A 24,980-nucleotide genomic window follows, 5' to 3' on the forward strand; every position below is an offset into this window, starting at 1 on the left:
ATCCAAGCTCTCATTGTGAAATCCTCATTCATAAAGGATTTCCAGTCATTATTTCTTGCTTCTTTTCAATATGGCCATGGGAGGGGGTGCTTATTTTGATAAACAAGATAAATTTGATGGATCAATGTATCATACATGGCCCATTAAGATGCAAATGGCACTCATTGATTGAGATATGTAGGGCATTGTTAATGGCTCATCAAAAAAACCAAGTGGTAGAGATCTTGAGGAGGCAACCAAGTGGAAGAATTTAGACTCCAAGGCATTATCTTACATTATAAATACACCAAGTGGCTGACTCAAAGTCAATGAGGCTTGGGTTAGAGTCAAGGGAATATTTGGTCAAGTCGATGTAAAAACACGTCTTTTTCTTAGAAAGAAACTTTATAGGATGGACATGGACAAAGATGACACGGTAGCTAACCATGTGAATAATATTAGATATGTGATCAACCATTTAAGTGGTGCAAGTGTGGTCATAGAAGAGGAGGAAGCAATTTTATCCTGCTTTCCTCTATCACATTATGATCAAGTGGTAGGGGTCATTGCAAATCAAGCTAACTTAACACACTCGTTTCAGTAGTAGCATTTCTTGTAATCGATGAGACAAGAGTTGTGGCATCTAAGGGCTCAATCAGTGGAGAAGGTTTCAACAACTAGGTATCTACTTCAAAGGCTTTCTCAGCAAGCAGAAGAAACAAAGAAGATGAAGAAGAAAAAGAAATCCCCTAAGTCCTACTACTCTTCTCACGCAGCTCACGGAGTCACAAGTACTCTCTCTCTCTCCCTCCATCTCTCTCTCAGCTTTTCTCTCTCTTTGACTCTCTCATTTCTCTCTCTCTCTCTCTCTTTTCACCGCCGCCTTCCCTTCGCTACTATTCGCCGCTGTTCGCGCCCCTACTCGCCGCCGCCTTCTGTTCCCTCTGTTCGCGCCTCTGTGCGTAGTCGCCGCCTTCGCCCCTGCTTGCCGCCCTCTCTCCCGCCTGGGCTGGCTCTGTTCTGTGTGGACCCACTATGCTATTATGTTCGCCTCGTTGCCCTGCTCGGCTTATGCTGGCCCGTCTCCCTGTTCGCCCGCTCGCTAGTCCCTCCGCCTGCCTCCCTTTTCCCACCCACCCTTCCTCAGGCCCCCAAGATAGCAACATAACTCTCTCTCTCTCTCTCTCTCTCTCTCTCTCTCTCTCTCTCTCTCCTCCCCTGCCTGTGGGAAGCGCTTTAGAGTCATCTCAAGGAATGGCTCCGAGTCTCCAAGAGAAGCTCGAGGCCCTCGAGACGGCAATGAAGGCACTAATCAAGGAGAACAAGAAGACATCTGATTCCAACCTCAATGAGGTGGAGAACAAACTACACCGGCACGTCATGGCCCTCGAAGCACGGGTCACGGACCTTGAACAAGAGAACATGCCGTCAAGAACACCGAGAAGGAAGAAGGGGAGATCAATGACAACACTCTCACGGCCATCAAAGAAGAGATCACCAAGCAGATCACAAAGGACATGGAGGGAAAACTCGAAGCCAAGCAGTCAGGATGGGTTGAGGTGGTGAAGAAGAACATCCGTAAAGAAGTGAGGGAGGAGACTCAAAGGGAAGAACACCAAATCATTCACACCACCATTGAGGAGGAGAAGATGAGGCATGCCCGCCGCCTCAACACTCGAGTCACACGTATAGCCGAGACACCCGACTCCACTCCCGAGAAAGATGGACAGCTTCTATGCATGAAGCTCGGCTACAGGTGGTCTGCCATGTGGGAAACCCAGTTCCTGAGAACTTGTCCATAAGATAGATGCTTGATGAAGTGGCCTAATCCATTTTGAAGGTTTATGCAGAGCGTACAAAGGTGGGAAAAAGCTATGCAGGTTATCTCACAGTGAAGCAAAGCAGGAGCATTAGAGGGCGTCGGCGGGAGAGATGCTATCAGGTTCCGAGCAGAGGTAAGGTCCCAATAGGCTCGCGAGCAGGGGCGAAGCAGGCAAAGTGGCGATCCTGTCTGCACTAGTACCCTAGTGCCAGTAGCTAAACGTGCGGTGTTGTCGATGGGCTGGGCGGCGGCGGTGCACCTAGCACTAGTGCCGTTCTAAACGAGCAGCGGCGGTGCGCCCAAAACTAGTGCTGCTCGACTATGGTGGTGAAAACGGCATGAGCCGGCTCTGGGGGCAGTGGGTGGACAACGGGTTGAGAACGTGGCTCTGATACCATTTGTAGAAAATTAGGGTTAGCAGAGTCAACAGCTATGGAGGCTCAAACAGTCCATGGTGGTGTGTAGTAGAGAGAGAGTGAGAGACATAACAAATAACAAACTCAAAGGGAGGGACACAATGATTGCACAACTCAAAGATACTTTGATTGATGTGTTAAAAGCTTCATAGAGTACAATGCTTTTATTGGCTTTAGAGCCTTATCTTTTGACGCAACACACACTGGAGCAATGACACATGGCAACACATGCCTATGACATCACTGCTTACTTATCACATACACATAAATGGTTATAAGAGGTCGTTCACACACACACACACACACACACACACATTTTTTTTCCACTGTTTATATTAAATAGCAAACTGTACAGTCATAGTCACACGAAACATGTGGAACTATGAGAATGAACTAAAAAAACTGGGAAAATTCTTCAAACTGCTGGAGAGAAAGCTCGCCAAGATCATAGCAATCTCGAAGAGACCGTAGTAGGGCAGCACGAAAATAGGGGAAGGGATGAACAACATCACCAGAAAAGTGCAGATGATTTCTAGTGGAATAGATGGTCCGAAGAGCCCAGAAGCACACCCATGCGAAGAAATCATCATACCCCGGTAAGGCCGAGGAAAATCTGCCAAAAATCCAAAAAAGTCGCCCAAAGCGTTGTCGAGGGAATCTATACTGCGGCAGTGCTGTCAAGTGTTGAAGAAAATCGCAACTCCACAATAAGTGCAGTACGGTCTCGGGCACAAGGCGGCAACATTGACATAAAGCTGAAGCAATACGCCTTTGAGCCAGTAGAGTGCCAACTGGTAGTGCGCCCGTAATGCATTGCCAAAAAAAGACCCGCTGCTTAAGTGGCAACTTTGATTTCCATACCTTTTTTAAAGTCAATTTCCACCAGGGCAAAGGCTTATCCAAGTGCCATAGCCTGTTCTCATGTTCCACTATCCAAGGTTGAGGAATAAGCAAACGGTAGGCCTTGGAAGCAGTGAGGGATGGAATGGGAATGAGGCATAATCCGGCTTCTGACGATCAAAATGCGAATCCTGTAATGAATCGTCCTCCTCAAGAGGGCATACCGGCTGGAATGGAGCTAGAAGTTCAGCTATGGCACGCCATATCGGCCTATGATGCATGCCCAAATGCCATTCGCTGGTGGCCGTGGGGAAAAAAAGAACCATACCATGCTCATCAACTACATCCTGTACCAGACGTATTCCCAAAGTCAATAGATGATAAGCCTTTCTTGGGTGATCCAATGCTAAAGACCGAGGAAAGGCTTGACTCCAATGAATACGGAGTGAGTTCCCTGTATGTGGAGGTCTACCTGACCAATGGATGAAACATAAGATCTACTGCCAAGCTATAAAACATACGTCATATACCGCAGGTATTAATATTTATAGTGGTATCACCCACGATATTAACCTAGCCGACATGACGCAAGAGTAATCTAGGCGTCCCCAAATTACTCAAGAGGGGATAAATAATATTTTTCTAGAGGACTTAAAATATATTCTCATGACATCCCTCTTGCTTGAGTTTGCAATTGTCTTCAATTGCGGATTTGCTGGGTTTGAAAAGAATGAAGAATTTCAGGGTAAACTCGAAAAAATTTCTCAGGCATCCATTTAGCATCTTCTTGTGGATGATTCTTAAAAGTCAAAAGATACTTGAAGTATTGATTACCTGTTCTTGTTGTTGTTATCTCTTGGTCTATGATAGCATCAGAAACTAGTACTTCTTCCTCTCCTTCAATAAGAGGTGGTTCCTCATATGTTGGGTGAGTAGGAAGTGTTCCTCGAAAAGGTTTCAAGAGATGGATATGAAAAGAATTGTGGATATTCCAATTAGATGGAAGCTCTAGTCTATAGGCCACATCATTAATCTTTTGAAGGATTTTAAATGGCCCATAATATCTAGGCGCTAGCTTCACTGCAGGGAATTTTTCCACACTCTTTAATCGCCGATTTTCAATTCTTAAAAGTACATAATCACCTTCTTGAAATGAAAAATCTTTGCGCTTCCTATTTGCTTGAGATGTATACTTCTCTTGAGCTCTTGTAATACAATCACGCACTTCAGATAAAATGCGATCAAAGTCTCTAACATATTGGTCGGCAGCTTCAATTTTATGAGAGAGTCTAGTAGCCGGAATAGGCAATGCTCTTCCATAGATAATCTCAAATGGTGCTCGACCAGTAGCAGTATGAGGAGTATTATTATAAGCAAATTGGAGTAGGTGTATGTACTTATCCCATGCACTAGGTTGATGGGAAACATAGGCTCTAAGCATATCTAAGATAGTGCTATTTGTGACTTCGGTCTGTCCATTCGATTCCGGATGGAAAGCCGTGGAAAAATCTAACTTAGTGCCTAAGTTTGAGAAAAGAGCAACCCAAAAGTGACTACAAAATTTAGAATCTCTATCAGAAACTATCACTTTGGGTAGTCCATGATGAACAAAAATTTGCTTAACAAATATGTTCGCGGCTTGCTAAGAAGTTAGTGTCTTTTTACATGGAATGAAATAGGCTTGCTTACTAAATCTGTCCACTATTGTCCAAATCATGTCATGGTGATTGGAAGTAGTAGGAAAGCCAGTAATGAAATCCATAGACACTTGTTCCCATGGTCTATCAGGAATAGGTAGAGGCATAAGCAATCCTAAAGCTTTGCCTTTGTAGCTTTTGATTGTTTGGCAAATGTTACATTCAGCTACAAATTTAGCTACATCATTCTTCAAATGAGGCCAATAGAATTCTCGAGAAACTACTTGAAGTGTTGCGGAAACTCCATGTCCCACAAATGGTGGTTGGTGCATCTCTTCCAAGACAAGTTGTCTATAAGGTTGAGTAACACACAATCTTTCTCAAAGAAAAGATAGCCATCATTATGAGAATAACTTCCGTGAGGTGTCCAATTGTTTTCACGCAATTTGATCTATATTTGAGAAAAATCTGGATCAACTTCGTAAGTTTCTTTCATAAGTACAACTGGTTCACTTTCAATTATGGAAATGTTGTTGATATTTGGTCTTCGACTCAAAGCATCGGCAACAACATTTTCTTTTCCAGGTTGATATTGAATCATGGGTTGGAAACTTTGAATGAAAGCTGCCCATTTGATATGCCTATCTGAAATAAGAGGTTGCGTAAGCAAATGCCTAATGCTTTGTTGATCTGTCTTGATAAGAAATTCAGAGCCCATTAGGTAATGCTTCCAAATTTTCAAAGCATGCACTACTGCTGCTAATTCCTTGTCATAAGTGCTATAATTTTGCTCTGCAAGCTTAAGCTTTCTACTTTGATAAGCAATAGGATGGTTGTCTTGCATAAGAACAGCTCCAAATCCTTTGCTACTAGCATCAGTCACTACTATAAAGAATGGTCTTTGAAAATCAAGAATGTCATCAAAGAACACTATAACAAAACTTTGAAACTTAAGGAATATGCGATTCATCATACGGCTGAAAGTAGTTGGAGCATTGGTCAAACCAAATGGCATAACCAAAAACTCATAATGACCAGTTTGGGTTCTAAAAGCTGTCTTGAAAATGTCAGATTGAGTCATACGAACTTGATGATACCCAGACTTTAGGTCAATCTTGCTAAAGACCTTTGATCCTCTAAGCTTATCAAGGAGATCATCTACCCTAGGAATAGGATATCTGTTCTTGACAGTAATCTTATTCAATGCACGATAGTCTACACACATTCGGTAAGTTCCGTTCTTCTTCTTAACAAGAAGTACTGGAGCTCCAAAAGGTGAACTACTAGGTCGAATAAGGCCTCTCTCTAGCAAGTCTTCTATTTGGCTTTGGATTTCTTTTTGCTCTAAATTGTTGACTCTATAGGGAGCTTTACAAGGCGGGGAATTTCCAGGCAATAAGTCAATACTATGATCCTCAGGCCTAGACTTAGGTAATCCTGGAGGCAGATCTTCCATGAAACAGTCAGCATCAAGCTGGTTAACCCATACCATATAAGTCTTGTCTCTTTTTCTTAGAGCTCTCTTTGCTTGAGTGTGACTCAACAAAGGACTCATTTCTCCTTTGACTTGATACTGGAAGATAATATTTTCATTGTCCTTCCTTAGAGAAATGCTATGAGTGTCATAGTCTATAATAGGATTGTATTTGTGTCTCCAAGGCATACCCAAAATTATATCTACCCCTTGTAAAGGTGCAACTAAGAAATCCCTTTTTTCTGTTAAAGGTTTGATGCATAAATCCAAACTTTTCATCTCTTGCATGCAATTATACTTTGTTCCAGTAAATGCTGCTTTGACTTTATAGTGCGTAGGTGAAGAATGAAGATTTAATGCTCTAAGTACCTTTTCAGAAATGAAATCATATGTACTACCATCATCATGCAAAATAAGAACTTCATGTCCATTTATCGTTCCTTTTATTTTAAGCAAAGAATGAACATGAGGTTTACCTTCTTGTTCTGAGTAATCTGGATCGGAATTACCCTCTTGCTCGAATGATTCTTCTTCATTGTCGTCTTCTTCAATCATGTTGACTCGAGCTGCTGCTGCTGGTGTCGAATTCTTGGTACGCTCCGGACAATTCGGTGCTATGTGACCTTCTTTGTGACACTTGAAACATTTGATAGGAGATGTCTTCGGTTTGCCACCATTGACTTTCTTATTGGTACTCATGTTGCCTTTAGCCTCGTCCTTGCCTTTGTCATAACCTGGTTTATACATCTTCTTTGAAGCATAAAAAGATTTAGTAAATGGTTTAGAAGAAGTACCCTCATGTGCTTTAATCTCTTTAGGAAAACCATTTTTACGTTCTGAATTAGTTGCCAAAGATATTGCAGAAGATAGTGAATGAGGTCGAAACATATTCACATCGGTCCTAATGGTAGATCTAAGGCCCGATATGAACTTCCTTTTTTGGTCCTTCTCGCTGACTCTATCCACAACCTGCACCTGTAATAAAGTATTCCAGAACTTTTCTACATACTGTGACATAGTTTCCTTTTCCAATTGATGCAAAGTGTCCCATTGGTGCCTAACTTTGGACTTGAATTGTGAGGGTAAAAAGTGCTTTTTAACCAGCCGTTGAAATCTTTTCCAAGAATCTGGCTTGTCACGACCTTGCTTTATTACACTCCACCATAAAGCTGCACTGTCTACCAAATGATTGACTGCACATTTAATCTTATCACTCTCTGAAAATTTTTCTCCAGAAAAATAGTCATCTAGTTGACTAAGCCAAGCTAAAATGACCCTAGCATTCTTCTTTCCATCATAATTTTGAAATGTGAAAGCTTTCCGACTAATCTTGGATTCTTTTTGTGACCTTTGTGCTTGCAATGTAGCATTTACAGCTCTTTGAATAGTGTCATCTTCGTCATCAAAAGATAGCGAAGAGTCACGCTTGAGTCTACGACTCGAGAGCTGTCTCTCCAATTCAATACGCTTCTCTCTTTCTTCTACAATTTGATGTTGTAAAGAAAGGAGTTGCTCTTGAATTGATGGCGAGATAGGCAAATCTGCCATAGTGCTTGTGCAAATGATGTAGATAAATAAAATTTTACTTTATTTGATGTAAATAAATAAAGCAAAAGTAAGTACTTATCTTGTTTTTCTCTCGCAATTTGATCTTGGTTGAAGCTGAACAAAGACGTTGTTCAATGGCTGAACTGAATTCTCGTCGTCTCAAACAAATCCCGAACGATTCTGCGTGATTCAAGAGTCTTGGGCTAGTCGAGTTGTTGATGAAATAATTTTTCTGCACTTTGAAACCTGCTGAAACAGTCCTGTAAACCTTGCCCAATCTCTGTAATATTTTTTTGAAATTTTCAGAATTTTTCAGAAGCGATTTCGGAATTTTCTGGCCTTTTCTAGGTAATTTTCAATCTTTTTAAAACCTGTAAATCACTTTTCTGCACCCAGAAATTTTCAGAATTGGAAACCTTTGAAATTTCTCTTCAAATTTGAAAATAGGAGAAAAGTAAAGGTTAAAAAGATGATGTGACTTGTATGGGGATTGGGAAAAGTAAGAGTAGATTAACCAAGTGATTAAGCTTATGCTAATTAAGCTTATGCTTTTTTTTAAAAAATCTTCTCCACACGCCAATTTGCGCCGGCAGGCTGCCGCCGTGCGCCTCCTTCTCCACGAATTTCCTTGGTGATTTTTGATGGCTTTTACAGAGATTTACCTCCTCCGTCCATTATAGATTTGCTCATGCTTGAAGCTTTCTGATTTTTGAGAGATACCCGTGAGGTTTTTGGCTATGAGGATTTCATCCATACGGTCAGATTTTGATTTCACTGAGTATTTGGAAAAACCACTTTTTGATAGAGAGGGATGGTTTTGCAGGGTGGTGAGTGGGTTTGAGAGTAGATCTAGTTTTGAATCTTTGACCTTTGGGTAAAGACCTGCAAAACACCCTTCTGTCCACTGGATAAATTCTTGCACTTTCTTGATTTTTGAGAAGTTGAAGCCCTTTCCTACCTTCTCCACAAATCTCCTAGCCCAAGCTCTGATACCACTGCAACCGGAATCTTATTCTAGGAATTGATTGTGGAAGAGTAGAGAATTAATTCAATCATAAAAACCATTGCTTGTAAGCTTCAACTAAATCAAATCAATTGAAAAATTAAACACTTAAACAAAAATACTTAGCTCAAAAAGACCATATTGGGTGCAATCTTCCCCCCTCTTGTGCGTGGCCTCTCCCCACACAAGAGTATTTCTTTATTAGCTTTCTTTTTCACCAAAATTAGGCCATAGCTCCCAAAATATACAAGATGTGCTTTTTAGAGAGCACGGCACTCTTCTTTAACAAAAATAGAGTGTCAAATATAGGGACTAGGGTAAAGCCATAGGCTTTAATAAATTCCACATAAATAAATGTATCTTTCCTAAAGTTCAAAATGGAAAAATCATTTGATAAGGTTACAAGCTACTATGCTTGCCAAAAATGAAATGTGATGAACCAAGACATTTCTTCCAAAGTAAACTCTTCAATTCCCATAGTTTTCATCACCTGAAAATATAAGCCCAATTAATTATTAAATTAATTTCACAAATATTAAACAGGCACAAATCATCACCAACTCATGACTACCAGCCGTAAGTATCCCAGGAATCACCCTGCCATACAAACCTAACTGAAATAATCATAGGTGGCCTCAAACATACGTCATATACCGCACGTATTAATATTTATAGTGGTATCACCCACGATATTAACCGAGCCGGCATGACGCAAGAGTAATCTAGGCGTCCCCAAATTACTCAAGAGGGGATAAATAATATTTTTCTAGAGGACTTAAAATATATTCTCATGACACCATTATTGTTTTGATAGCTAGGCAGTGGGAGACCCTTACAACATTTTGTTAGACTTAACTATGTATTAGGGTCAATAGAAATGCCATATACACTATACATCACACAATTAATCTGTTTTCAGTATGAAAAACATCCCTGCATGTGGGCGGGCTCTTGGTTGAGCCGTTAGCTTAGTACCCAAAGGTTGTGAGGTTTAACCCTAATACCTATGATACTACTCACATCTCCATCTGGCAATAAGAAGATATGTCAGTTGTAAAATTTTCTGCATATGAATTCTATTTGTGCAAATTGAAACTTTTGTAACGAGATTTTTGATTGCAGGAGAATGATGACTTTTTTGAACTTTTGTCGTCAAAACTCTTGGTGGAATCAAGACATTCAACAGCAGTTAGAGCTGCCGCAGCAAGACTGCTGCTTGCGAGTTTGTCTTGTGGAATGGTATATCCTAGCAAATAAGTACTTTAAACAAGTATAGTTTAGGAAGGACAAGTTTTTTGTGTGATTGCTTTAGTTATCTGCAATGGCAGTTATTACATTAAAGTACTTTAAATTGCTCCTTTTTTGTGGGTTTGTTTGCAGTACCAAGATGTTTTTGAAGATGCAGTCCTCTCCAACATTAAACAATGGGTTATTGATGACACACCTAAGTTGGCAGTTGATGTTACTAGCCCTAAAAAACTGGTATCAAGTAAATTAAAAAGTAACACATCCACTGATTGGGATATGTTGAGAACCTATTCCTTGGGACTTTTGGCTCTAGCTCTAACAGCAGGGTATACCTGGGTTCAAACCTCCTCTTGACGCACTTGTTACTTTCATTCCTTGTCATTGTTTGATCTCTTTTGTTTTTGAAGTTTTTTGAATGTATTTCCACAGGGGAAGCATTGTAGAAGAGGTATTGGCAACTGGTGTGGCTGCAAAGCTCATGCATTATCTGCGAGTGCGTGTGCTGAAAGAAACTGGCAATCAAAAAGAGTTGATAGCTTGTGAAAATAGAAGCAGTGGCTCTAGTGCAGTAAAAAACAGAGATGATGTTAGAAGCCGAGCAAGACTACCAGTAGAAGCACCCCGGACAGAGACACTACAAGATGGGTTTGAATGCCCAGAGAACACAGCAAGAGCATTAGAGAGGGAGACTGGTGCAGAACCTTTGCTGGACAAAAGTAATTGCATGGATGATGCAGACGATGATGCAGATTGGACGGGTGACGAGAAATGCGGAAGGCGAGAGAGAAGGGATGGAAAAAGCAAAAACACAGACCTCAACAGTGTCAATCGGCTAGGGAGGGAGGATGTTACAGACGAGGCTCTTAGAGGAGAGCCTTCAAAGCGCAAAGGTGATGCTCGGGATAGAGGAAGTGCCAAAGTTAAAGGGAAGGGAAAGATTATCGATGGTACAAGTGATGGTGATAAAGCTCTTAGCTCACCTGGTGGAGGTGTGCGAATTGGGTTTCATCAAGAGAAAACAAAGGGCCTGAGAGAGAATATTACTAATAAGACTGACACGGGGAGCGATCCAGCACCTTTTGTGGAGGGAACCATTACCTTTGAGGATGCAGATGAAGGCAAGAGAGAAGCTGATGAGCGATATGGGTGCACCATAGTTGGTGATGTGGACATTTCCGTGTCTGTGAAAAAGGCTGCAAGGGCTGCAGAAGTTGAAGCAAAAACTGCAAGAGCTTCTTATGAAGCAGTCAAGGCTGCAGGAGAGGCAGCAGCTGATCTGGTCAAAGGGGCTGCTCTTGAGGTACAGTTCAAAAACTGTTTTTCTTGAAGAAGTTATAGATAACTTTTTAAGGCATGTACATTCAGACATAGAAACCAGTGTCATGTTTGTTATGCATGAAGACAATGTTTTTTTAAGTGTTGGTCTTATGTGCTAATGTAAATATAAACTTTGTGCAGAGCTCATAGATGAGCTAGGTGCTTGCACTTGCAGAGAGAGAGAGAGAGAGAGAGAGAGAGAGAGAGAGAGAGAGAGAGAAAGTCATATTAACGTCCACGGAATGCCTTGAAGGCATATGGGACCAAAAACCAGTACCTCACAGTCATTACAATCCACTTCGGGGTGCACTTAGGCACAAGCAAAAGATTAATGAAAACCCTAGGATGATAAACAACTATCTGTGATACAAAAAATGCCGATGGCACATTAGAATATGGTCTATGAGACCCAATCATGCTAGTCCATATCCTCGCGATGCCTTGACATGCTCACAAATCATGGGATACCCAATTGGTGCTTTTGATAGTGAGCGTCATACACAGAGTAAATGAAAGATAAATACTGGTGTGTCCAGTCCATTGAGTACTTATCTGAAACCGGCCTTCAGAAACTTGACGGGCGGTGAACACACTCAATCACATTTTTAATCGCTTTACGAACTGGAATAATAAATTTGGAGGAAGAAGAAAATAAATAAGTGGAGCTAGAGTGCTGCTGCACAAAAGACCAATTGGCCCCAAAGCGTGGCGCCCCCGCAGGTATTTATTTATAACTTGAAGTCGGCGTAGCCCTTGTACAATTTTCGAGAAGATGCTTTCTTGATCCACGGGGAGGAGATCTCCTTCTAGCTTTCACCCAAGATGTGTTGTGGGATACAAGAGCCTTGGCCCCCTATTTATACAAGTTGGGGGGGGTCCCTTAGAAAAAAACTATTACAAGTGCTTTTCCAAAGGACTTCTCGAATAGCTTCCTTTCTCTCTTAAAAAAAAAAAAACTTAAATATGGCGCCTAGCATTTTTTTTTCGAGAACCCACGCTGCGCGATTTTGGGGCTGCCCGGCGCTTTTTCTTTCCTTCGCTTTTTCTTGCAGCCCGTCGCCCCTCACTTGCGTTTGCTTTTCTCTTTTGCTTGTGCACCTGTCCGCTTACGTGGCAGCCAGCCGCCAACGCTTTTGCTGCTCGCCTTGCGCTTGCTTTGCTGCTGCCCGGCGCCCACGCTTGCTGCCCGGCATCACTTCTTTCTCACTATAGCTTGTGCGCCTGCCTGCCTGCCTACATGGCAGCACCTGCAGCCGCCTTAGCTCCTGAGCAGTCAGCCACACGTGCAGTCCAGTCTGTGCAGCCAGCCGCCAGGTGTCAGCGCCAGCAGCAGTCAGCCACACGTGCAGTCCAGTCTGTGCAGCCAGCCGTACCTGCACATGTGTCAGCTGCACTTGTGCCACGTCAGTTGCTGACGTGGCTGACCCACAATATGCTGCTCTTGCAACAAGATAAGAGAAAAACACATACATATGCATATGAACATGCACACACATGTACACACACACACACCAAACATGTAACTGCATCCACACACGTGTACAAACTTACACATGTATCTGCATCCACACACGTGTACAAACTTACACATGCATATACAGGTAAACATGATTAGTGAATGCTAAACAGGTTTAAAACATAATTACAATGCTTAAGAAAAAGAGGTAAAATACTCAGTCCTGTAACATATCCCCCTCTTAAAACAAAGCAATCGTCCTCGATTGTTCATTCAAAGGATCTGTCAACTGAAACAGAACCTAAGGGAGCAACGAGAAAGCTATGTTCTGCCAACTGAAACAGAACATCTGAAAAACATAAATCAAGAGCATCCACCTCGTGAATAGTCATGTCTCTCTGGATGCTTTACCTGCTCCTCTCATGGCCATCCCATAGGATCCACGATCAGCAATACATGATGGAACATGAGTAAACACTGATGCATATCAAACGAAAGTCTAGAATAGGCGTTTCCATTCTCTCAAAAGATTCATATATCCATGAATCAAACCATGTGACTAGTACACATATATCATAGAAATCCCATAGGCAGATATACTGTCAGTTCAGTATCTCGGGTGCGCTGATAAGAATAGCAAGCGACTTCCAGATCTCATCCAAGTGAACTCTGTGACAAAGGAGTGGAGTCACCCCCCTCTTGAGTAACAAATAGTACTCTAGAATCCACAGCTGAACCTGTTGAAGCACTTTCTAAGGTAGGCTTTAGACCAAAAGCCTCGAGGTAAAGTTGTAGTGTCCTCGGTGAATTTGCCAAGTCAATGCACACTGAGACGCAGTTTCCCAATGATCGGTTTAACGTCAACCGAATGTCCAGGACAAGCCAAAGTAGCCTCATGCAACACACCCATCTCCTCGGTTTGATGCCCAACTTTGCTGCAAGCTTGGGGGTGATGAAGTTTGCACGAGCCCCAGGATCGAAAAAGATCAAAACCTCCTGATCTCGAAGTCTTCCCCATGCTTGTCAAATCCCCACGGATCCCCTCGTGATCGATCTTGGTTCGAAACTCGAATCCTGCAAACAAACGAACAAACAAACAAGCAAGGGGGTGCAGGCCTGACTCACCTCCCAACCATGACAGCCGTGGGCAAGCCCACAGTCTTGGCTGTCCCCACCGAGCCACGAGCTGAGCTAACTAGGATGACGTACCGACCAATCTCCTCCTCGCGACGTCCCATACCGCCGCGAAGCTGCCCTCGTGGGCCTCGAGATTGCTGCCGGCCTTGGCTGCATAAAGCAGGTGCACGTCTGCACTAGATCCAGGCTCCAAGACCATAGAGCTCTCACAAACTCGCGAGAGTCTCTATATTACAATAACTAACCTTGGTCATATAGGCTCTTGGCCGCCCGTCCGTCCATACTTGGGTGCCCGCCCGTTAGTATTTTCCTAACTCAGCTCGTCAATCAGCCTGCCTAGTTCCAAGCTTCCCCAAGCCTCGAAACTAGTCTTGCATGCGTATAGCACACAGTAGATACACACTGTGCACATGACATACTCCCCTTCCTCTAAGAGCTCACTCCTGAGCTCACTAAAAAGCCAGAGTAATCTCTCTGAAGAGCAGTCAATGTCTGCCATGTAGCGTCCTCCTCAACACGATCCTTCTACTTGATCTTGTATTCCGTGATAAGCGTATGTCGCAATCTTCGTTCACGAAAGCCAAGAATCTTTTCAGGTTCGTGCGGAACAAATGTCATGTCTTGGACATCTATAATTTCTTGAGGAGTAACTAACTGATCTGCTCCACCCAGTACTTCCTTAAGTCTACTGACATGAAATACAGGATGAACTTTCACATGAGAAGGCAAATCCAATTCATATGCAACTGAACCAATCCGTCGTGTAACACGAAATGGTCCACAGTATCTAGGGGATAATTTCGGAGATCTACCTGTCCGTAAAGTCTCGGAATCTTTCAGAACTCGCAAATACACCATCGTTCCTTCAGAGAACTCCCTAGGTGAACGATGTCTATTAGAATAAAACCTGTCTCGGTCTTGAGCACTTCTAATAGATTCCTTCGCAACTTGTAACATTTCCTGTATATCTTGCATCATGCTGAAGTCCTGATAATCCTACTGTAACAGGTGATCTTGGTTGAAAACCATACATAAGCATGAAAGGACTAAACCTTGTACTCGTATGCTTAGTACTGTTATATGCAAATTCTAACATAGGAAGATAATCCTCCCATGAACTCTGTCTTTTGGATACATATGCTCGAAGCATATCCTCCGAAATCTGATTCACTCTTTCAGTCTGGCCATCAGATTGAGGATGATCTGAGGAACTCAAATTCAAAGTTATTTCCAACTTCTCAAAAACAAGTTTCCAAAAGTCACTCGTAAACGTCCCTATCACTGACTATGTCCTGCGGTAACTCGTACAGTCTAAACAATTGCTCGATAAACTGCCGAGCTAATTGCGTAGCTGTAATAGTCTTCCGGGTCGGTAAAAATCTAGCCATTTTTGTCACTACGACAACCCAAATAGAATCGTGGCCTTGATGCGTTCTTGGCAATCCGGTAATGAAATCCATGGAAATACTTTCCCATTTATTACCTGGGATTTGCAAAGGATGCAACAACCCAGCCTGTCTAAAGCGTTCAGCTTTATTTGCGTGACAAATCTGACACTTGAGAACATAATCTTCTACATACCCTTTCATCTTCGGCCAATAAAAAGTGTGTTTCACTAAAGATAATGTCCTATGTACTCCAGGGTGTCCAGCAGAAGGGGCGTCGTGACATTTCCTCAGAATCTTGGACCTAATGTCCGGGATCTGTGGTACACAAATTTTGTCATTACGGAATAGCAAACCATTCCGAATCATCCACTGACCTCCTGCAGCTTGAATAGTAGACTGCTCAGTCACCGAGTCTTGGTCAATCAACGAGCTCCCGTCCTGGATCTTCTGCCAAAATGGACCAAAATAACCATCAGTCCTGCAAAGCCCTCTCAATGACTGAAATAAGTCAGTAGAAATCTTGGTGAACGACAAAGTATTCACCTCTCTAATCCGACTAAGCGCATCTGCAATACTATTCATGGACCCTTTCCGATAACGGATCTCAAAATCAAAATCTTGCATTAACTTTGCCCAACGAGCTTTCCTGCCTCTCAAATCATCCGCATCACACACATACTTGATTGACTGATGATCAGTCAATACCACAAACTTGGAGCCATATAAATAATGTCTCCAAACCTTGAGAGCATGAATCACAGCATAAAGCTCCTTCTCAAGGGTTGGCCAACGAGATTGAGTGTCGTCTAGCTTTTTACTTTCAAAAGCAACCGGTCTACCATCTTGAAATAAAGCAGCCCCGATAGCATAGTCACTGGCATCAGTTTCAAGAACACAAGGCCGACTAGGATCAGGCAATGCTAAGATAGGTGCTTCCTTGACTTTATCTTTCAAAAGTCTGAAGGCCATATCCAAATCGTTATTCCAAGTGATAGGCTGATTGGACTTACGTCCACGACCTTTCAATAAGTCGGTCATCGGTAGTGTGAGCTGAGAGTACTTCCGTACAGATTTCCGAAGAAAAACAACAAAACCGAGAAAAGAACGAAGTTGTTTCACTGTTCGTGGTATAGGCCAGTCCAAAACCTTCTGAACTCGGTCATAGTCAATGCTCAATTCATCTCTAGTGATCTTGTGTCCCAAGTAAATGATGTCGGTCATAAAGAACTCATTTACTCAACTTAGCATATAGTCGATTCTGTCTCAAAATAGATAAGACAATCGTGAGGCGTCTGACATGATCCTCAAGAGTACGGCTATATATCAAAATATCATCCAAGAACACCACCACAAATTTTTCCAAATGTTCACGAAAAAGATCGTTCATCATTTGTTGGAAAGTGGTTGGAGCATTGGTTAACCCAAAAGGTAATACGAGAAACTCGTAATGGCCATACCTAGTCCGAAAGGCGGTTCTTTCGACATGCCTTTCATGAATACGTATCTGGTGATAGCCAGTACGTAAATCTATCTTCGTGAAATATTTCGCTCCTGCTAACCGGTCAATTAGGTCATCTGATCTAGGGAGAGGATAACGGTTCTTAATTGTCAGCTTGTTCAATCTTTTGTAATCTTTACACATTCTCCAAGTATTGTCCTTCTTTCTCCTAATCAACACAGGTGCACCCCAAGGTGATTTACTTGGACGGATCTGGCCCATCCTCAAATAATCTTCGAGTTGTTTAGCCAACTCATCTTCCTCAGCTTGGCTCATCCTATAAGGTGGAATACTCACAGGATGAGCACCAGGGATCAAGTCAATACGATGATCTACTGCCCGTTCAGGTGGTAAACCCGATGGCAGTTCCTTAGGAAATACATCTTGAAACAACTCAAGTATCTTCTGTAATTCTTTGCTTTCAAACACACTTAATTCATTCACATCCATGGAAGGGATGAGAAAAGAAGAAAGTGGAATCAATACACAATGGAAAGCAGTATATAAAGAAGAATCCATTATATTTCCAAAATCAATTGTATTTACAAGAGGTCCCTGAGAGGGATGGATACAATCACCTAAAATACTATACTTGGTGTCCCTATGCTGAAAAGAAAAAATATGACTAGACCAATCTATGTGGACGTCAAGAGTCTTAAACCACTCAATCCCTAATAACAAGTCTACATTTTCCAGATGCATAACATAGCATTCCAGAGTATCTTTGTAGTCTTGAATTTGGATTGGAAGCATCTCCACCTTGCGATCCCAAACTTGTCTGCCCGTAGGTAGACGTACCTCATAGGTATGGTCGCTGAGTATCGTATCAAGACTCAATTTCTGCACAAGTTTGTAGTTAACAAAGTTATGCGAACTGCCAGGGTCTAACAGAATGTGAATTTTATGGCCATTCACTTCTCCATAAACTCGGAGAAGATCATGCATGCCAAATACTTTAGAATTGAACAGACAATCAGAACAAGTACTAGGGCGAGAAAGTACAGTAATTGACTTACCTGTCAAAGACAACTGGTTAGCTGCCTTTGGCTTGGGTCCTGCGTTTGTCTTGGTACCCTTTTGCTTTGGGCACTCGTTACGCATGTGTCCTTTTTCTTCGCAGATAAAACAACGTCCTTTCTTCTTGAGCTTCAAAGCCCTAAGGAGTCGTTTCTTCTTTGCTGGTGTCGAACTTGTATTCTTCGAAGGTTGGTCCGAAGACTTGCCCTTAGTCGTGTTAGCCTTAGGTGCGGAGAACTTTCTTTTATGCTTGTTCCCCTGCTCGGTAACGGGTTTTGACTTGGAAGAGACCATCGTATCATCATAGATACGAGTTGAATGAATGGCCTCGTCCAAAGTTTTACATTTGTTATTTTTAACCTGTAATCGGTACGAGTCTGGTAAACCAGCTACGAAAAACCCCAACAGAGTAGTGGGATCCATCTTTGTAGCTTTCATCTGCAAGTCACGAAACTTCTGGAGGTAGACCTCATAAGTGAAGTGTTGCGAGGTCATGGTCAAAGCTGAAAACCGGGCAACAACATCATAATCATCCTCTTTCATGAGGAATTCTTTCTTGAAAATGTCTTCAAATTGTGCCCAAGTCGTTGGCTTAGGGTTCAGTTCCTTCCACCAAAGCAAAGCTTTGTTGGACAGGAAACCTGCTGCTAATTGGATCTTCTTTCCATCATCATATGGATGAAACTGAAAGTGAACTTGCCACTTGTGTAGCCACGTGTCCACGATCTCCTTGGTTCGTTGCTTTTGCTCGCCCCTGAACGGTTCCGGAGTAATATTGGGGCCAAGGTATCCATACCCGAGAAAGTAGAGGGGGTAGTGGTCAATAGAGCGATGGAGTTCTGTAAAGCCTGCATCTGGGCTGCGATTTGTGCCTGACGTTCCGTCGAAGAAGCTTCGAGAGCTACTTTGAACTCTTGGAAATCTGATTTTGACACAAAATCGTCAAAAAGATCGGCATTGGTTCCTTCCGTAGCCGGCAAGCCTTCGCGTTCCACGAGGGGCAACTCTGATTCTTGGGTCGACATCGTGAAGAGGGTACGTGGAGAGAAAATTCGATCTTTGCACAACAAAAGTGCGAGCGACTTGAGAGCTTGAGAGCTTGAAAACTTGAGAACTTGAGAACTCGAGAGATGTGTGGCAAGAAGCCTACTTGAGGGGGTTTATAAAGGTTTCCCAAAAGCCAAAAAAATCCCAAAAGCTAAGCTTAGCTTTTGCTTTAGCTTTTGTGTTTTTTTTTCCCGTGAATATATATATATATATGAATATATATATATATATATATATATATATATGAATATATATATATATGAATATATATATATATATATATATATATATATATATATATATATATATATATATATATATATATATGGATATATATATTCTATTGTCTTTAAAAAAAAATAAACATCTTGAAACCTTTGAAACCTTGGAGAGGGGGGGTTCTTTTAAGACTTTTAAAAAAAAATTTTAAACTCCAAAAAACTGAAAGTAAAAAAAACGAAAGCTTTCCTTAGTGTTTTTTTTTCTCCCCCTGGATTCGCCCGTCGGCTGGTTGCAGGCGTCACACGTGCAGGGGTCGCCATCTTTGCTGCCGGCTTGCTTTGCAGCATCTACGTCAGCCTCGCGTAGGTCTTGTGATGAAGCCACGTGGGCCTGCGCTGGCTACGCTGCCTGGCCTGGCTGGTGTACCTGCCCGCCTAGCGTAGGCGCTGCCTAGGCAGGCTGCGCAGGTCTGATCTGGGCGCTGCTTAATTGGCTACGCAGGCCTGGCCGCAAGGCTGTGGAGGCCTAATCGCCTGGCTACTCAGCCTTGGGCGCTTGCGCAAACTTGGCCGGCTACAAGCCTGGCCGCCAGCATAGACACCCAAAAGCTAATGCTTGCCCAACGTGCAACACGTCTCGACCAGCAGTCCTTCACGACCAGCGCTGCAGTGTTCGCCTCGCACGCTCTCTCTCTCTCTCTCTCTCTCGTACGCCAAAAAACAACGAAAAGCATCATGCTTTTTTTTTCTTTTATTTTTCTTTTTTCTCTCACTGCAGGTTATGCGACTGCACAACATCTTTCCTCTTCTTTGCAAAAGCATTCAACCCTACTACACTACCATCTCCCATCAACATGGGGTTCTTTGATGAAGAAAAAACACATACCAAACTGAAAACTGCAGTATGCACAGAAAAACAGCAAGCTTTTTTAACACATACCGTTCTTCGACCTCTTCTTCTCTACCTACCGACTTGCTCGTTCACGAGGTATGCTCTGATACCACTGTCAAATCCCCACGGATCCCCTCGTGATCGATCTTGGTTCGAAACTCGAATCCTGCAAACAAACGAACAAACAAACAAGCAAGGGGGTGCAGGCCTGACTCACCTCCCAACCATGACAGCCGTGGGCAAGCCCACAGTCTTGGCTATCCCCACCGAGCCACGAGCTGAGCTAACTAGGATGACGTACCGACCAATCTCCTCCTCGCGACGTCCCATGCCGTTCCAAGCTTCCCCAAGCCTCGAAACTAGTCTTGCATGCATATAGCACACGGTAGATACACACTGTGCAGACAATGCTCTGCATAACTCTGAAGATGCATCCCCTTGCTTCAACCCTATCAAGTTAGGTACTAGTCCAGTAGACGGTTTCTGTTTCTATGCTTTAGGCTCTTCGTGTGAGTCATCCACGTTTTTAGGTGCTCTCTTTGTACACCTATAGTACCGATGTCCCGCTTCTCCACAAGAGAAACATTTGTTGCCAGCTATAAGCTCTTTCTTTTCTTCATCCCTTTGATGCTTTCTTGGAGAAGAGACGTTGATCCTTGAATCCTAAATCTGACCAGTAAGCATGGCATATCCAATCTGAGCATTTTCTATCATCTGAGTTATATTAATGACCTTTGTTTTGATGCAATAATCTTGAAGCTCCTTGGGTAACCCATAGCAATAAGTCTCTACCTGCTGAACTAGTGACACGGGCCTAAAGGATGTGACCGGTAGTAGAGCATCCCAAAATTTCTTGTTATATTATTCCAGATTGCTACAATCTCTGGAATCTAATCGATGCCAAGCTGTCATAACATCCACCTCAAAAGTCGGTGTCAACCATAAGGAAGAGAAGATTTGCTTGAACTCCACCCAAGTGCTAGGTGCTATTCCCTGATGAAGAAGTGTCGACCACCATTGAAGAGCATTATCCTTTAGGAAAGAAGTTGCCTTTCGTACCTTAGATGCCTCTATGAAGTTACCACCAGAAAATGCCGCATCAAACTGTTGAATGAAGGTGAGAGCCTTCAAACGATCCTTTGCACCACTAAAAGTATCAAACTTTACTGCAACACCACCCTCTTTATAATCTTTTGGCTTCTTGCCCTGAACAAGATTATCATAAGGATGTGGTTTGAGAAAAGAATTGCTCATAGCATTAGATCCCATGCCCATCATACCACCTCCTATACCAGGCATACCAAAAGCACTTCCACTACCACCACCACCACCAAAAGTTCCATACATACCTCCTGGCATACCTCCATACATACCTCCATGCATACCATAGCTCCCAGTCATGCCCATGTTGGGTACACCCGTCATGGAATGAAAGACAGAGCCTCCGCCAAAGTAAACAGGATGAGAAGTATTGAAAGGGTTTCCATGGATAGGTGGGGGAAAAGAAGAAGAAGAATCGGGGTATGCCTGAAAATTTGGGTGGATGGGAGCCGAATGTTGAGGCTTAGCTTTCTTTTCAGAACCGTGCTTCCGTGGTTTAGAATCAGCTTTGAAGTTTTGTGGAAAACGTGAGTCCTTCCCGAGTTCCATTATCCCTCCATCAACCTTTGCATCTTTGCTTCATAGGTGGCATCATCATCTTCAAGTTCTCGGAAGGTATTTCTTGCTGGCTTTCCTCGTCTTCATTGAAGTAGTAGTCGTCCTTTTCCGAAGATAAATCCTTCATCTCCGCACTAGTTCCAGCCATAAAATTAAATGTGTCGACCACAGGCTCGCCCCTTGAAAAAGTTGACGATGAATCCCAGCAATGGAACCTTGAAACCGGCCTTCAGAAACTTGACGGGCGGTGAACACACTTAATCACACTTTTAATCGCTTTACGAATTGGAATAATAAATTTGGAGGAAGAAGAAAATAAATAAGTGGAGCTAGAGTGCTCCTGCACAAAAGACCAATTGGCCCCAAAGCGTGGCGCCCCCACAGGTATTTATTTATAACTTGAAGTCGGCGTAGCCCTTGTACAATTCCCGAGAAGATACATCCTTGATCCACGGGGAGGAGATCTCCTTCTAGCTTTCACCCAAGATGTGTTGTGGGATAAGAGAGCCTTGGCCCCCTATTTATACAAGTTGGGGGGGAGGGGGTGAAAAGCTATGCTTTTCTCCCCTTAGAAAAAAAACTATTACAAGTGCTTTTCCAAAGGACTTTTCGAATAGCTTCCTTTCTCTCTCTCTTTTTTTTTTAAATTTAAAAAAAATAAAAAATTTAAACATGGCACCTAGCATTTTTTTTTCCGAAAATCCCACGCTCCACGATTTTGGGGCTGCCCGGCGCTTTTTCTTTCCTTCGCTTTTTCTTGCAGCCCGTCGCCCCCCACTTGCGTTTGCTTTTCTCTTTTGCTTGTGTGCTGTCCGCTTACGTGGCAGCCAGCCACCATCGCTTCAGCCACCCGCCAACGCTTTTGCTGCCCGCCTTGTGCTTGCTTCGCTGCTGCCCGGCGCCCACGCTTGCTGCATGGCATCGCTTCTTTCTCACTCTAGCTTGTGCGCCTGCCTGCCTGCCTACGTGGCAGCACCTGCAGCCGCCTTAGCTCCTGAGCAGCAGCCAGCCGCCACGTGCAGTCCAGTCTGTGCAGCCAGCCGTACCTGCACATGTGTCAGCTGCCACGTCAGCTGCTGACTGGCTGACCCACAAGATGCTGCTCGTGCAACAAGATAAGAGAAAAACACATACATATGCATATGAACATGCACACATGTACACACACACACACCAAACATGTATCTGCATCCACACACGTGTACAAACTTACACATGCGTATACAGGTAAACATGATTAGTGAATGCTAAACAGGTTTGAAACATAATTACAATGCTTAGGAAAAAGAGGTAAAATACTCAGTCCTGTAACATATCAGTGTTTTAACACCTTCTTGATAAGTCTCCAATGGCATTGGTCTTCCCCTTTTTGTGAAAAAAAAAGTATGGATGGTGACAGTTCCCTCAAGGATACATGCAAACAGTTGCAAAACATGGGTATTCCAGAAAGTTATGCTGTTCAGTCTCATGCACACCGGTGGAGCATACCTCGCACCTCTTTGAGATACTGCCATTCTATTGCCCTGTCTCACATGTCAAATGATAGGAACCTAGTCAGATGGAAGCAATTATGTGAATTGCATATTGTGGCACTGGCTTTGTCAAATAGTGGAGCGTCCTATAATTCCTTTCTGCAAAGGAGTTTGCGTGTGTGTAGGGCTTATGCCCAAAGACTAGCGGTGGTGCTTAGATCCATTTCACATTTCACATAAAGTCAAACACTGCCATTGGAGAAATTGTTTCAGACCATCATCACCATAATCGTTGCAAAACAGCCAACAATAACATACCACAAAGCGAACATTTTTTTCATCTAACATTTAGGCTAGACAGATTTAGGTCTCTGCATTCTGGCTTTGGTTTCTAGGGATTTTCTTGGTTGACTTCGCACAAATCAATAATGGTACATTCTATAGAGATGCTTGCTTTGTCTCAATGTTAAAACGTATGCTCTTGCACATGGTTGCCTTGACATGTTTATGTTTTAACTTCTTACTGACCTACCAAAAGTTGTTCCTATCTGACGGTCCAGGCACTTGGACAGTCTCTCAATAAAGAAGCAGCTCTGGAAGCTGCAATATCTGCAGCAGCATCAGTTGAAGACGCTGCAGCTGCCACAAAAGCCATCAGGTATGCACTACTTACTTTTTTGAGTTTTTCAGAAAGAGGGAATAAGGCTAGCTTGCATGTCAAGTCTTAGAAGGACATGCTCTGATAGTTTAGGTATGAACAGAAAAGATCTCGTCCTTAGCAATCAGTCCATGGAAGAGTGCATCAAAGAGGAAGCAGAATTGGAATTTCCTGAGTTGGGAGATTGTATCCTCAGTCCCGAGGCCCTTGCAAATTTGAGGGAGCGGTTTTCTGTGCAATGCTTGGAAAGGCTAGGGGAGTATTTGGAAGTTCTGGGACCAGTGTTACATGAACGGGGAGTAGATGTTTGCTTGGCTCTCCTACAACGAGAGTCAGCAAGTGGGATCTATGCAAAACCCAAGGCCATGCTTTCTGATGTACTAAAGCTGATTTGTGCTCTTGCTGCACATCGAAAGTTTTCAGCCTTGTTCGTAGACAGAGGTGGTGTGCAGCTGATTTTGGCTGCTCCACGGAATTCTCAAACTTACACTGGAATTTCTCTCTGCCTGTTTGCTTTTGCTTCTGTGCAGGTAAGAATGTAGTCATTGCAGCTTCTGTAGTGTTGGTAGATGAAGTTATCTACTTGAACTTACTCATGGTTATATCTTCTTTCAGGGTGTCATGGAGCGAGTTTGTGCAGCACCCACAGAAGTGGTAAATGAGGTTGTCAGTTTAGCTCTCCATGTACTAGAATGTGCCCAAGACCCTGCTCGCAGAAACGCTGCATTATTTTTTGGAGCATCCTTTGTGTTTAGAGCCATTCTTGATGCCTTTGATGCCCAGGAGGGTCTTTTTCAAATGCTCAATCTTCTTCGGAATGCTGCTGTAGTAAGATCTGGGGGAGATTCAGGCATGCCCGGTTCCTCGTCCACGTCACGAACTGATCGGGCAGCATCTGCTGAGGTTTTAACATCATCCGAGAAACAAATTGCATATCATACTTGCGTTGCTTTGCGGCAGTACTTTCGAGCACACCTTCTTATACTAGTTGATTCCATCCGGCCTTACAGGGGTAGGAGTGGCTCACGGACGCTTATGAGTGGCCGTGCTGGTTATAAACCCCTTGACATAAGCAATGAGGCTATTGACACTCATCTCCTACAAATACAAAGGGATAGAAAGCTTGGCCCAGCTTTTGTAAGGGCTCGATGGCAGACATTAGAAAAATTCATGAGCTACTCTGGTCATCTAGTTCTTCTTGAGCTAACTCAGGTAGCAATCCTTAATTAGAGATTAACCAAGTATAACAAA

General features: G+C 42.9%; 1 protein-coding gene across 2 annotated transcripts in view; it reads left to right on the plus strand.

Annotated features, from left to right (window-relative positions):
• Positions 1-24,980, plus strand: part of LOC147624390 (DDB1- and CUL4-associated factor homolog 1-like) — a 77,249-nt gene that overhangs the window by 34,661 nt on the left and 17,608 nt on the right. Inside the window, exons 3-8 of one of the 2 annotated variants that reach the window (XM_086819369.1) lie at positions 9,842-9,958; positions 10,100-10,293; positions 10,397-11,267; positions 23,632-23,729; positions 23,833-24,259; positions 24,345-24,941. In XM_086819369.1, the coding sequence (XP_086675495.1) occupies positions 9,842-9,958; positions 10,100-10,293; positions 10,397-11,267; positions 23,632-23,729; positions 23,833-24,259; positions 24,345-24,941 (2,304 nt within the window). The remainder of the gene's footprint in view (positions 1-9,841; positions 9,959-10,099; positions 10,294-10,396; positions 11,268-23,631; positions 23,730-23,832; positions 24,260-24,344; positions 24,942-24,980) is intronic. The other variant, XM_086819370.1, reaches the window with a different exon arrangement.

This window comes from Cibotium barometz, chromosome 25, assembly GCF_041138505.1.
Source record: "Cibotium barometz isolate CiBa-2024 chromosome 25, ASM4113850v1, whole genome shotgun sequence".
NCBI lineage: Eukaryota > Viridiplantae > Streptophyta > Polypodiopsida > Cyatheales > Cibotiaceae > Cibotium > Cibotium barometz.